The sequence below is a fragment of the Daucus carota genome, chromosome 3 (assembly GCF_001625215.2).
Source record: "Daucus carota subsp. sativus chromosome 3, DH1 v3.0, whole genome shotgun sequence".
NCBI lineage: Eukaryota > Viridiplantae > Streptophyta > Magnoliopsida > Apiales > Apiaceae > Daucus > Daucus carota.
In genome coordinates, this window is record NC_030383.2 from 48,596,407 (window position 1) to 48,610,884 (window position 14,478).

At 33.9% G+C, this 14,478-nt stretch overlaps 2 protein-coding genes across 5 annotated transcripts; one reads left to right on the forward strand and one right to left on the reverse strand.

The window, feature by feature from the left end:
- The first annotated feature begins 119 nt into the window (after positions 1-119).
- On the forward strand, positions 120-5,555 carry LOC108214931 (E3 ubiquitin-protein ligase RGLG2). Of its 4 annotated transcripts, none has more exons than XM_017387186.2 (12): positions 120-269; positions 1,023-1,373; positions 2,259-2,343; positions 2,430-2,570; positions 2,671-2,787; positions 2,892-2,989; positions 3,552-3,631; positions 3,713-3,818; positions 3,942-4,069; positions 4,749-4,956; positions 5,121-5,177; positions 5,270-5,555. In XM_017387186.2, the coding sequence occupies exons 2-12, from the start codon at positions 1,047-1,049 to the stop codon at positions 5,348-5,350; spliced, it is 1,428 nt and encodes a 475-aa protein (XP_017242675.1). In that variant the 5' UTR covers positions 120-269; positions 1,023-1,046; the 3' UTR covers positions 5,351-5,555. The 4 variants fall into 4 exon arrangements, with proteins under 4 accessions (XP_017242675.1, XP_017242676.1, XP_017242677.1 ...); XM_017387187.2 differs by having other exon boundaries at positions 181-269; positions 1,033-1,373; XM_017387188.2 differs by lacking the exon at positions 120-269 and adding an exon at positions 667-750.
- Positions 5,556-8,000: 2,445 nt separating this feature from the next.
- LOC108211365 (pre-rRNA-processing protein ESF2) lies at positions 8,001-10,600 on the reverse strand. Its single transcript, XM_017382946.2, has 8 exons — positions 10,455-10,600; positions 10,126-10,368; positions 9,945-10,008; positions 9,746-9,813; positions 9,206-9,295; positions 8,988-9,118; positions 8,311-8,451; positions 8,001-8,229 (listed from the first exon to the last, which is right to left on the reverse strand). The coding sequence occupies exons 2-8, from the start codon at positions 10,349-10,351 to the stop codon at positions 8,206-8,208; spliced, it is 744 nt and encodes a 247-aa protein (XP_017238435.1). The 5' UTR covers positions 10,352-10,368; positions 10,455-10,600; the 3' UTR covers positions 8,001-8,205.
- Positions 10,601-14,478: the final 3,878 nt, after the last annotated feature.

The window sequence follows — 14,478 nt, forward strand, 5'->3', positions numbered from 1 at the left end:
CTAAAATTATTTAAATACACAAGTGGTGCCGATTAATAAAAACCCACTACCTTTAAAATTTATTAAATAAAATATTATTATACTAATTAATAATAGTTTGAAGAAAATGTGGTGGGCCCATACTTCCATACTCGATACTCATAATTCAAAGGTTCTAACATCTTTTATAAACCTTTTGTTTAATCGATTCGATCCCCCTTTGAATTTGTTAGCCTTCTGCAGGCTTTGAATCTTTAAGTTTCTAAGTAGAATCTCTCTTTCCAGCACAGGTTTGTCTACTTCCCCTGTTCTCCTCAATTATTTCAATCATACACACAACTACTTGTATGTATATATTAATTTTTTTTTTCTTTTCTGTTGATTAATTTTTGTTTTTTTGATTTTGGTATAATGGGTTTTGATTAATGGACTAAAAGTTTGGATCTTTAAGCAATGCAATCAAAATTACTGACTCTTGTTCTTGATTCACATGTAAAGTTTGGCAATTTTAGGTGTTAATAAAGTTTAATAAAAGAAAGGCTTGGCCTTTGACCAGTAGCTGTTAATTTTAGTTGCCTCACGTTTTTTTTATCTTGGTCATAGTTTATCTTGTTTATCAATAATATATTATATATATTTATATATGATGGCGTGTGTGGATATGCTTCTATCTATTGTGTATGTTGCAAATTTGGTGTCTTGCTTGCAAGAAACAGATATATGATGTATTTACATTTCTTGAGGTGTACTTTAGAAGAAGCTGCTTAGATGGTTAGTTTTTTCTGATAGTCATCCTTTTAGGACCGCCTTATTTGAGAGACTAGTAGTTTTCCATTCAACTTCTCGGGCTATATATATTATTATATTCACAACTCATTACAAGGTTGAATCTCTATTTGCTTCATTTTTTGGTTAGGTTGAGCTTTTTTTCAGTTGTCGACAGAGATTAGTGTTATTGAGTTTTCTTTTCTGTTGGTTGAGCTGTGCTGTTAAGAAGATTGGTTTGGTCTTTACAAGTGTTTTTGTTTCTGTTTCTTGTTAAGATTTGTGTAGATAGTTAATATTTGATGGGGGGAACAAGTTCGAAATCTGATAGCTACAGGGAGTCTTCGTCAAGTTCATGGAATCAAAACGATTACTTTCAGTCATCGTCGTATCCTCACAGCAACCAAAATTACGCTCCACCTCCTCCGCCGGCGTATTCGTATCCAGCATATCTGCAAGAAGATCCGAATGATGCTCCTCAGGTGGCATATCCTTATCCTGCACACAATCAGCAAGCTAGTACTCGGCCACCTCCACCGCAAGTCCATAGTGGTCATGCCAATAAGCCACAAAGAAAGTTTGACAGAAAATATTCAAGGATTGCTGACAACTACGATTCATTAGAAGAGGTAGATTTACGTTTCATTGCTTTATATAGATAGACCATGAAGGATTCAATAGCCTCTTTGGGAACATAAATTTCATTTGAAATTCTGGATTTGATCAAATGACATGTTCGGATATACAAAAGAATTAGTACATGGATTTTATTTATAACCCAAGACACTCAAATACTAGTATAAAGTTGAGAAATTGTAATAACAACTAATATCATGTTTGTTCTTCCTAAATTTATTCCGTTCGTCCTTGTTATCCCATTTTTTCAATTGTTTGGAAAAGAGACATCGAAAAGTATAAGCGTTTCTTGCATGTATGCGTGTCTGAACGTATACGTATATGATATCTTCTTATTAAATGGTCCTGGGGAACATGGAATTTTTCTGTTAATAAAATTTGTGAAGTACACCCACATTCTCATATTAATTAGTTTCAAGCCTTGTGAAAATTGAATACTGCTTATGCTGTCTTACAAAGCATTAGGCCAGAAAATTTTAAGGCCGGAAAGAGATTGAACCCCAAGTGTTAGCCTTGTCTGGATGGAAATGTATGTTAAAGAAAGAAGAGACCCGTCTTCCCATGCCCTTGATTATTATTATTATTATTATTGGCGGAAATGAGTGAACTAGGGTCGAGAGAGTATTTACACACATAACATTTGATCAATTTAATTCTTTTGGTAACCATTTTCGTTGGCTAATTTCAGCTGCATTATGTGTCGCAAGTTCGCACTCTCTCTCTCACACACACACACAAAAGATGAATATTTGACCCATCTAACTCTTCTGGCTATCAATCTGCTTTATATATTATGTGCGAACTTCAGGCTTTAGCAAGTATTACTATAAATAAATATATATAAATTGATATAAGGTATGTCATTGTTATTTATGTAGGTTACGGAGGCCCTTGCACGTGCTGGCCTGGAGTCTTCTAATCTCATACTTGGTATAGATTTCACTAAAAGCAATGAGTGGACAGGTTTAGTTCTTCACCTTGTCATTATAAATATGTTAGTATCAAGTCTTACAGGGCAGGTCAAGGATGCTAACTTTGTTAAAACCTAGGTTCAAGATCATACAACAGGCGCAGTTTACATCACATAGGGGATGGATTGAATCCCTATGAACAAGCAATAAGCATTATTGGAAAAACGTTGGCAGCTTTTGATGAGGACAACTTGATTCCGTGTTATGGATTTGGTGATGGTATATATCTGCTAGCTAAAGTTTTTGAATTTAGACCTATTTAAATTATATGGATTGGATCTTAGAAATAATCATTTTTTGTTCTTTATATTGTTGACAGCTTCTACACATGATCAAGATGTTTTTAGTTTTTATCCAGAAGATGACAGACATTGTAATGGGTTTGAGGAAGTATTAAGCCGATACAGGGAAATTGTTCCTCATCTACGGCTTGCAGGTTTGAAATTTACTTACCACTGAGCAATTAGTTGTTACTGTTCTGCAAACTCAATTTGTTCACTCTTTTGTTACACTTGTTTCTCCATCTTTGCTTTTCTGCAGGACCAACATCATTTGCTCCCATTATTGAAATGGCTATGACAATTGTTGAGCAAAGCAGTGGTCAATATCATGTTCTGGTTATTATTGCTGATGGACAGGTATATTTGCAATGTTGCATGCACATGAAATGTAAAATCAGTAGAAAGTTAAAACATGAATTATGAGTATCCTTCCTTTTTTTTGTTATTATGTGAAATCCTTGATTGCAAGATCTTGCTATGTAAATCGAAAATTTTCCCTGACAGAAAACTCTACTTATAAAACACAGCATATGATACACTGTCATCTTACATCGAAGAATTCTCCTTCTTTACGACAGAGTGCCCCATGGAGAAATTTATTTGGCAGCCAATTTTATGGCTGTTTGAAAATTTTGAATTTTAGTACTCAACAGATTCTTGGCGACATATTATACTCGGTCCTAGAAATAAGAGCATTTATCTTTCTCTCTTTTTATGAAACACCGGAAGACGAAGAGAGGGTGGTGCATCAAGAACTTAGTTAAAGCAGAGAGACGTAGTTGTCAACTAGTTGTTACATATATATATTTATCCTTGTCATCGCGATATCTGTATATCAATGACTAGTAGCATTCTGACAAGTAGCATTCTACGTATTGTCTTTCAAATTATTATTGTTACATCAGCCATGTCACTGCAGGTAACTAGAAGTGTGGATACTGAAGGAGGGCAGTTGAGTCCACAGGAGCAGAAAACTGTTGATGCAATTGTCAGAGCAAGGTGATTGGTTGTTACATAGTAGTTTCTCTAACAATAAAAAACATATGGCTAGTTCTATTAATAAAATATTTTCTTTTTCAGCAATCTTCCCCTCTCTATTGTATTAGTTGGAGTGGGAGATGGACCATGGGACATGATGAAGGAGTTTGATGATAATATCCCTGCAAGGGCTTTTGATAATTTTCAGGTAGGTTCTAGTTACCTTATATGCTTACATGACCTTCTAAGTGCCTTTCTTAAAGGTGTACTTATTACTATGGTGTGGAGATTCTTGAGTTTGACAGATTACTCTTTCTTGGTTTTTTTTCAGTTTGTCAATTTTACAGAAATCATGTCCAAGAAGCTTTCAACTTCCCGAAAAGAGACTGAATTTGCTCTTAAAGCTTTGATGGAAATACCTTCTCAATATAAAGCAAGCATAGAGCTCAAAATGTTGGGGTAATTGATTATTTATATTATAGTAATTATCTTTCCATGTCTTAGTAAACACACAGAGAGTGAGTAATGGGCACAGGCAGGCAAACAAGCATGGCAAAATTAACTGGAAATCAAAGACATCGCTTTCATCATAGACTGGAGAAACACTTGAAAGCTGTGTTTACTACCTTATTTTCTTTCAAGGCCTTACTCTCTTTTATCCATACCATCCATTCTGAAAAATTAACGGAAAGATGATATTTTCATTATAGAATGAGATTCAAGACTACCATTCTTGGGATTGGAGATTAGGAGAGTGCAAACTGTTCGGAAATTTTTTAAATTCTAAACTAGGATGTAAAAATAAGGGCTTAGATTAAGTTTTGGAATATTTGGAAGTAAAATGTCCCTTGTTCTAAATCTGTAACATAATTAATCTGTCACTAATGTATTCCATCCACTACTTACAAAAACTTAGATAATAGATACTGGTTTTGAAGTTTGAAATTAGCTTGTCTGTTCTAGTACATGTTCTCTATACGGAAAGTTAATCAGAATTGAAAATTTTAGAGTAGTTTGTGTCGAGCTTGGACAAGATGAGCACAGTGTTTGTCTTGTATATATGATTTTCTTATTGTTGGTATATTCTGGGCATGATTAATTGGTGTAATATTCACTTTTTCTTTTCTTTGGAGTACAGTAGTCGAAGAGGAAATGTGCCTACTCGAGTTCCACTCCCTCCCCCTGTATCTGTTGCAAGTAGCTTCAGCAGCTCAAAAGCTTCACATTCATTTAGTTCCAAGCCAAGTGTGCCTTCTTATGATGCTTATAGTAGTTCTCCATATGATGCATATAAAAGTCCTGTAGGCAATGCACCTCCTGCTTCAAGCTCTACGTTTGATAATATGGTAAGCAATATCTAGTTAGAATTTATCATTTCTGCAGTTTTAGCATAGTTTAACATATTTTTTCAGCCTGTTTAGTTATTGACAAAATTTTAGCATATATTTGCTGGTAACAGTTTCATGTTGAGGTTAGAATGCATGACCTAATTGTTTGTGTCCTTGCATAGGTTTGTCCAATCTGCTTAACTAACCCGAAGGACATGGCTTTTGGTTGTGGGCATCAGGTAATTTCCCGTTCTATTTCACTCAAGCTGCTTTTGTAGTTATCTTGTTATGACAGGATATTAACATGTAGATTTGAACTTCTCTTTGGCAGACATGTTGTGAATGTGGACAAGATCTCCAGACGTGCCCCATTTGCCGCAGCCAAATTCAAACAAGAATAAAGCTTTACTAGTTTGTTCGTTATGTACATCTAGATGTTTCTTTGGTTGCTGACTAAAATTCTTTTTCAAGTCGGATATTAACAGGCTAGAATCTTTTTTTTTTTTTTTTTATGTATCTATTACTAATACTTCTTGAGTTTGCTGAAAAACGGGTGTACAGTTCTTTGTTCAGATCTTCCTTTTCCCTGTAATATGTTGGCAGTTTTTTTGTCGTGATTTGCCTTGTTCGGCTACTCCAGAAAGCTTGTGTGATTTAGGTGTGGCTTGTCAATGCTCTTGATTCACAGTGGTTCGTGGTTGTATATATATATATGATTCGATCAACTTGGATGGTTTTGCCATTTGGCTTTTTGTCAGGCACTATCCTGAAATTTATATATCCAATGCACACATGCCTCAGTCAAGCACTGAACCACGGACCTCATAATACTGAGCAGAAAAGGGATCTTTGCACATTCTCTAGCCCCCCCCCCCCCCCCCCCCCCCCCCCCAACCCAATCTGATATTTTCATGCAGATCCCTCCTCACCCCCAACCCAATCTGATATTTTCATGCAGATCCCTCCTCTTTGAGATAGATTTGTCTCCCTCATCTTCTAAAATACTTTATCTCTACTGTTCTTTGATTATGAAATTTATCTTTGAATTTTGCGTAGAAATTCAAGATATATTGATTTTTCCTTGAAAAAAAATAATTTAAGATATATTGTCAACATTAAGGTTTGATTGCAGAGGATTTGTAATTTTTTACCTATTCCTCGTAAATCTTATCTTTAAGATATCTAATAGATTTTTTTTTTTTTTTTTTGTCACATATCTAATAGATTTTTAGGTAAGAACTCTAATATACTAAAATCAATTGCAAACAAAAAATTTCAAAGACAACATGGAACAATACTAATAATAACAAACACTCGATTCATAATAATAACCAATTAACCAATAATATTAAACTGAAACTGCTCAACCAAAGAAATTAAGTAATTATGGAATCCAGTATCCGTACATAAATAATATTAGTAGTAAATATTTAATTTCTAACATGGACATTTTTTCATACATTCTGCCAAGGTATCCCAGCATCGCACATCACAGCAACAAAACTTATCCTTGCCTCCGTGAGAATTTAGTGTACAGCTATGAACCTGAATTGTTTTCAGAATTCGTGGATCCGCTCTTGACTTCGTAAAACTAGTTTCAATCTCTGACTCCTTGATTTCACGTTTACCTGCATGCATAACAACACAAATACAATATTAGTTACAACTCTAAACATGCAATATAATTAAAAATAAAGTTACAATATGTATGCACACATTTATTCACTAAAGCTGGTTTATAATATCGTTTTAGAAAATAAGTAACGTACAGTGGCAGCGACTCGAACTTGAGACAAGGACGATGAAAAGCAAGAGGAGGAGAGCTCTTGAATTGGTCATGTTGCTGTGTCAATGTTTGGATACCTAATTGTGAGAGATCATGCAGAGTTTTTATAGCAGCTGCAGGTTGAGCTATAAATGGTAACTTAGATTATAATTTTGGAGTTGGTTTTGATTGTTGTTTGGAAATTGACTCCTTGATTTATATTACCATAGTTTTGAGTTTTCTAGGATTCACTCCAAAATAGGTATTATTAAATCTTCCAGGAGTTTATTCATTCTTTTTTAATCTTATGATATTAGTTAGCGATTTCGGGAGTATCTCCGTAAAATTTTTAGCTAAAAATCGTTAATACATGTTGTAGATAAAAAAAAAATGTAGAAATTATGTATAGGAAAAACCCAAATCCAATATGGTATTTGACCAAACCGCTGGAAACATAAGACAAACGATTCAAGATAAGAGGCCATCCAAATGATCAGAGTGAGAGATGGATCTTTGGGCTTGAGCCACTTTAGATTGCTCAAGAGGTTTGGTAGTGTCTACCTTGCGGAGTTAAGTGGAACCAAGTCTTATTTTGCGATGAAAGTCATGGATAAAGCATCGCTGGCTAGTCGGAAGAAGCTTCTTCGCGCCCAGACAGAACGAGAAATACTTCAACTTGTATGTGAAATGCTTTCCTTACTTTGAAGGTGTAAATTGGCCCTTGATTCGCCCCGCCTGAGCTCCCACCCCCTGTTCAATTCGAGCAAACATCCGTCCCAGCTTCTTCAAGTGCTAAAACAGCAGCTGTTGCTGCTACGGATCAGAAAGATCCCCAGAATTACTTGGAATTTGATTTCTTATAAAAAAAATTGGTACTGGTCACAACTATATTAATTTTGTCATCGGGTATTGAAAATCATTAGAATTCAGAACTACCAGCTGGTTGTGGCTGTAAAATTTCCAGTTCAGCATTGTCATGATCCTGAAAGGGAATGCCAACAATTTCAGGCATAAAGTAAGCCTTTACCCTTACAAAAGTGAAAGTATCAGTATGTGTCTGTTGAAGATCACTGTTGCTTCGGAAAAGGAATATAATCCCTCAAACAAGTACATGATATAAGAGGGAGGACTAGGCAATGGTGATTCATCGTGTCAATGAAACAGGTCGCTTTGTACATTCTTTGGAGGACTTCTTAATCTATTGTTTGTGTTTCATGTTTAAGCTAATGTGAGGGAATTTGAGACATACCCTTGTTTGTTATGCTTCTGTAAGGATGGACCATGATCCAAGATACAATTAAAAAAGAAACATGGTAACATAGAAAACCTTAATCTTCTAGGATATAGTTTAGACTCAGAAAATGCATTCTTGGCCATATATTATGGAATTAATCATTCTGAATAGTACAAAACTTAATTGTACATGATTCAACTATCAAAAATCTTGTCCTGGCTCACTCTAGCTTAGTCCCACCAGTGTCCCAGGAGAGGTATTTGTTTGTTCAAGTTGCACCTAGACCGAATACCTGTATTGTGCAAACCTTAACTTTAAGATATCTGATATCCAAAACATATACAAGCAGCAAGTGAAACAAAATGGTACTTACTCCAGCCAGCACATCCTTCGATAGTAGTTGTTTCTTCTTGCCGGATTTATCAGCAAGTGGTTGTGTTTGCGGGTATTGCCGAATGACCTGGTTATATGGTACCTGAGATGGTTCTTCCTGCTCTGGGTTAACCTTTTGCTTCTGCAGATGCAATAAATAGATGCATGGTTCAAGATTTTCCTGTTTAATGTAGTAGCATAGTACACAGGAAGATACAAACTGAAGACACCAAGTCATTTATTCGATATATGCAGAGGATTATGTACTTCCTGAGGTTCAAGCTAACAACCAAAACACTTTGTAGCACTTGATGACTAGAAAACTTGGTGCCGGGGAGGGTAAGTAACAAGGAGACCAGATAATCAGGAAAAAAGGGACTAAGCATATTTGTGGATGTTTGTCAACTGGATCGATCCTATTGCATAAACAATATTTACATAATTTTCATTTTTGAAGGCAAATGGGCTCAAGTTCAGTTTTTATATCCTCAAAACATATTTAACAATCGCCATTAAGAGATATCATTCACCTTCTTCTAGTACCACCAATTACTTGAGAGTTGCTTAGATTTGAACCAAAACATGAGAAAAACCAGTATACGACTGTTACTCCATTGGACATATCAGTAACAACATCGACAAACACAATGGAACTTATTACTGAAATGACATATTTACCTTTTGCAATCGTTCCGCTATATGTTTTTGAGCATGAGATTGATCCACTTTAGAAAGGTAAAAGTCCCTCTCACGCTTGGCAGCCGACATGTTCAATGCTAATTTTTGTTCTCGAGTGGCACTTTTGTATGCTACAGTTAAAAATTGGGTTAAAGACTTACAGTTGATAGCTAGATTAAACACCAAAATGGGCAAGACAAAAATTAGCTAGCATGTACCAATCTCTTCCGTGAGATCATCCCATTTGAATTTACTTAGATATTTGATGTTCCAAGTGTCATAATAAAATGGTGACCTCTTTCTCCCACCTAAAACAGAAAGGAAAAATGTAATCAGGTAGGAAAAAACATCATTTCCTTTGAATAAAGATTTGTTCAGTACAACATGATTTACATCAGAGGATTACAAAATTACAGAAAGCCATTAAGTCACTAACACAATATATGAAATGTCATGAACATAGTACTATAGTAGTTAGATTAACACTATCCACACACACACACATGTACTTGCAGCCACAAACCACAGGGAAAAATCACAGTGGATCATTGTCTCAGTAACAAGAATTATGAAGCATAATTGACACAACTAATCACGCAACAGAAAAAAAACTAACAAGATTGTATCCAGTAAATAATCAATTTTTGCAGTTCCTCATGTCACAAGGTGTTGAATCCTTATGACAGCCTTGTAGCATCTGAATATCTATAGTCATACACAAGATACACAACTAAAGAAAAACAAACTATTGTCTTTACCCATTTGTTCACCATTCAACGTCTCAGCCACATCCTTGGCGACCCGTTTGTCTGTAAATTCAACCCACCTGCATTCACCCATATTTCAAATTACTGATATGCTAGCATACAAAATATAGCAAGTACACAACACAACTAGTCCTTGTAACCTAAATTACGCAAAAATCATAGTAAAATAAATCCCCAAAGTGACACATACCCTTCTGAGAACTTCTGTCCTCGAAATCCACCAGCCTTTTTACGATTCAATCGAGCATCAGGATCTGCCATACATTTCAGTCAAGAATACCACAATCAAAAAACCAACTCTCAACATAAATTACAAAACTAGCAAAATCCCCTGAAAAATAAAAAAACTATTCGAAACACAAAAAGATTACTTTCAGGGGTGAGATAAATTCTTTGTATCTCCCCATACTGAGAAAGAAGCTGCCTGAGCTTAACATGATCCATTTTAGGAGGAATGTGACTCAAATAACACACTCCACGCTTCTCAGCTTTCTCGACTTCTTGTAAAAATCGTTTCTTTTGCTTATTTTTTCGTTTTTCAGAGCTCAATTTAGCTTTATCTTTTATCTCTTCGGGTTGTTGCTCTTCTTCAGACATTCTTGAAAAACGAAGAGCTGTACAAACAGAAACATAAAAATATATAATAAAGATCGCAAGAACTTATATGTGCGAAAATTAAAGAAGGGTTTGCTTAAAATACCTTGAAAGAAGATTTGGGGGAGCAAGTGATGGAGCTATGGCGCAGCAGAGCAGCGTGGGCTATGAAGAAAAATTGAAAATTGATAAACCCTAGGAGTTTAAATCCGATGATGCCCAACCCTGGCCTGCTAACCGGGTTGGTACAGCGGGTCATTGGTTCGTAGTATTTTTGGTGTTAAGGTTTTTTTTTTTTTTTTTTTTGTCAAAAGTGTTAAGTTTTTTTAATATGAATCTATATTCTACTCCTTCCGTCCCTTTTTACTTGTTCCTTTTGAAAAAATAACGCATCTTAAGAAAATGTTAGTTGGATATCTTGTTTTCATACATATCTCTAATAAATGTAATGAATTATATAGAGTTGTGTATATATATATGCTAGTCAAACATTGGAAGTTGTTATTTTTTGAAAAAACATACAAAAAGTTGCTTTGAAAATAGAATTGGACAAGTAATTTGGGACAATTTTTTTTTCAAAGTGGACATGTAAAAGGGGACGGAGGGAGTATATTCTATATCTATATTCTATATTATCTTAATGGGTGCTAGTGAAGAGTTTGGTTTTCCCGTACAAAATAAGGGTACTTCAGTCATTTTCTTTTTTATTTGCCTGCTCCGACCCGTTAACCCGTTTGTAATTATATATATTAATTATTAATTGTTAAAAACTAATTTGGAGGTATTAAAAGTGTGCTCTGCTGATGATTTATTGAATTTTTATATTGTTCTACTTTTTTAATTCGTATTAATGCTTGGGATACTAAACACATAAGCTTTACATATAAAAGCGTGTTACATATGGAAATGTTTAAATAGTAGACTTTATTATGTAGTACACTTGCTAAATCAATCCCATAATCGGTGCTAGCATTTGAAAATGTAATAAATCCGAATATACACATGCCTTTATTGCATAATGAGTCACTGAATTCAAAATTCAAAATAATCATTTACATCCTATCTATTTTCTATTTCGGATTAATAATAGAAAGACTTCCAAAGCAAGAAATTTTTTTTGTAAAATATCGCGTTCAAAATTCAAAAACTGTAAAGCTACCTAATAAGCTACCAATCGCTTTTTCTTAAAATATTTAAAATTAAAATATAGCTAAAATATTTTCACAAGATTACATTCAAAAAAGGTAATGTTATACCCCATTAAATTTGTGAATTAGTTATTTTGATTTTTTTACTTTTTTATTTTGATTAATTTAATTGATATCATATATACGTGTAGATCTGTATATTTGCCTACCTTTAAATGTGATTATTAACTTTCTATTTCCTCCGATTAAATATGGAAAGACTTCCAAAGCACTATGAAAATTTTATTGTATACTCAAAATACAAAATTCAAATTTCGATATATTAATTATTAACTTCCTAACGCTTTTGAATTAAACATGAAGAGACTTCTGAAACACTCTAAAAGATTTTTTTGTACGATATTACATTCAAAATTCAAAAATTGAAAAGTTAATTTACTTCTTAAACTACTAATCGCCTTTTCTTAAAATATTTAAAATTAAAATATAGGTAAAATATTTCCACAAGATTACATATAAAAAATGATATATTATTAGAGCATCTCCAACGGCGTTGGCTATAATCGTTGGCTAAATTGGACCTGTAAGACATTATGTAAAATTTGCTGAACCTGCAAGACATTTTGCTTCAATGGTACTGGCTATATTGGTTGGCTATAATTTAAAAATAGTATGTTATTAATATTTTAAATTGTTAAAATAGAATATATCAGTTCAATATGGTAATAAATGATGTACAATCTTTCTACATATTTTCTTACAGACCTGCAGAGGTTCGACAAATTTAGCCATCCATAGAAGGTTGGCTAAATTTATAGACAACAGGTGAACATGGTTGGAGTTGAGTTTTTGGAGCTGTTGGCTAAATTTTTTTATTTTAAGTAAGCCAACTCACTTTTTAGCCGAGGGCTTTAGATGGTTGGAGATGCTCTTACACCATTAAATTTGTTAATTAGCTATTTTGATTCATTACCTTTTTTATTTTGATTATTTTAATTGATTTCATATGTACATGTATATCTCTTTAATCTCTTTAAACAGATTAAATTATACACTTACACCAATGAATATATACTTACGAAGCTTACGGGACACATCTAGAACACAGATCTGTAATTCAAATTCAAAACAATGGTGACATTTTTAAAACAAGCGGTACGGATCTTCCACTTGCTGATGGCTTCCTCAGCAATTATCTATCTCTGTTGGTTGTGTCCTTTGTAACAACAAACCAATTTCAAATTTCATTGTTATAAACAAAGCAATCTTCATCTCTACAATTCTGGCTACAGTTTTGTCTTCGGGTTGGTATGAATTTTCATCTCCATTTTCTTTGTTTTATTACCATTGCTTTGAAATGCCGTTAATTTCCTCACCCTTTCTTTGTTCGATCCTAAACTTAATATTGCATTTTGCAGATATGGATGGAGACAATGATAAGCTGATAAGGAAGGGGAGATTCTTTAGCTGGGATGAAAGGATTAAAACGGAGAAACAATTGTTGTTTAATGTTTGTGAGTGTTCTTCTTACTTCATTTTGTATAGAATATCCCAAAAGTTAACAAAATAAATTATAAAAACTGAATTCTTACAAAAAACAATAATTATAAAACTAAATTAAAAAATATATAGGTATTATTTGATGAACCACAAGTTTTTTGGTAATTAGAAAATTATTATTTGATTTTAGATATTTAGCAAACACAATTTTACCAAATGCAATACAGTTGATAAGGAGTATAGTGTTGATGACTGTATTCACCTGGCAGATTTGTTCGAGTGAGCTACTAAATTATGTAAATGATTCTAATATATTGGGGACATCTAATTAAGTAGCATCTGTAATTCCAGATTTATTCATGTGGATACAAGGTTTGTTTTCATGTCACATACCCTATAAGAAGTCCCGCTATTTTTGTTTTTATTTGTCCTCCCATGCCTGCTTCGATTTTGTTGTGCTGTTATATTGCCTGGCCACAAGCTTCTTCATCCATGTATTCACGTTTTTGTTCTCAGATTCAATCAAACAATTTATTATATTAGTTCATGATGTTTGTTTATTTGTTTGAGAATTGTAACAAGTATTTTTTTTTTTTTTTTAATATTGCAAGCTACAACTATTTGAACACGTTTAATCCAGATTTACATTGTAAATCAGAGTACAACACATCAGGTTTATTCGCCTTCGTCCGTCAGAACTGGTGAGCATAACTTACGGTTAGTGATACGTATGCTAATCGCACATTGCTTGAATGGTTTTGGGTGTTGTCAGGACAACGTAGATGGTGTTCACAGTCCGGTCACTCTAATGCGCACGATAATCACAATACTGAGAATGACCAACCAGCAGCAAGTGAAAATGTTGATCCGAATAGAGCTACCAGGACAACTACTGAAACTGGTACATAATAGTTACTATCTTCTTCGCATATTGTAATATATCTTACGGACTATGATTATTTGTAATATGTAACCGTCTCTGAAGGGTCAATAAGTAGTAGTATAGGTATTGTTGCTATCATTAGATTTTAGATTTGTTGCTATTAATAGTCTCCAATCAAATGCTTCTGATTTCGAAACTAGACATGAAAACACAATAAACTCAGGTATCATCTCATATTTCATTATACTATTCAATTTACAAGAAAAATTTAATGTGAATTTTTTGTCTTAAACCTACACTTATCAGTTCAAAAGTGAAGAGGTAGAGGTCTAGGCATAATTAACTTTTGGAAGCTCAAAACAAGGATCTACTATTTCACATCCTGCAATGTAAGCAATTTACATTCACGTCCTAATTTGTATTGATATGAAAGACTTTAATGTAGCACGTGGAAATTCAGATGGTCAGTCCTTTGTTTAATCTGTAGAACATTTTAATGTAGTTTTTGAACGCAAATATATATCAGCTTTGGTAATTCTGACATGTATTACAGCAAGCACAGCTGCCAGACGTAGAGGAAGAGGTCCGGGAATAAAGCA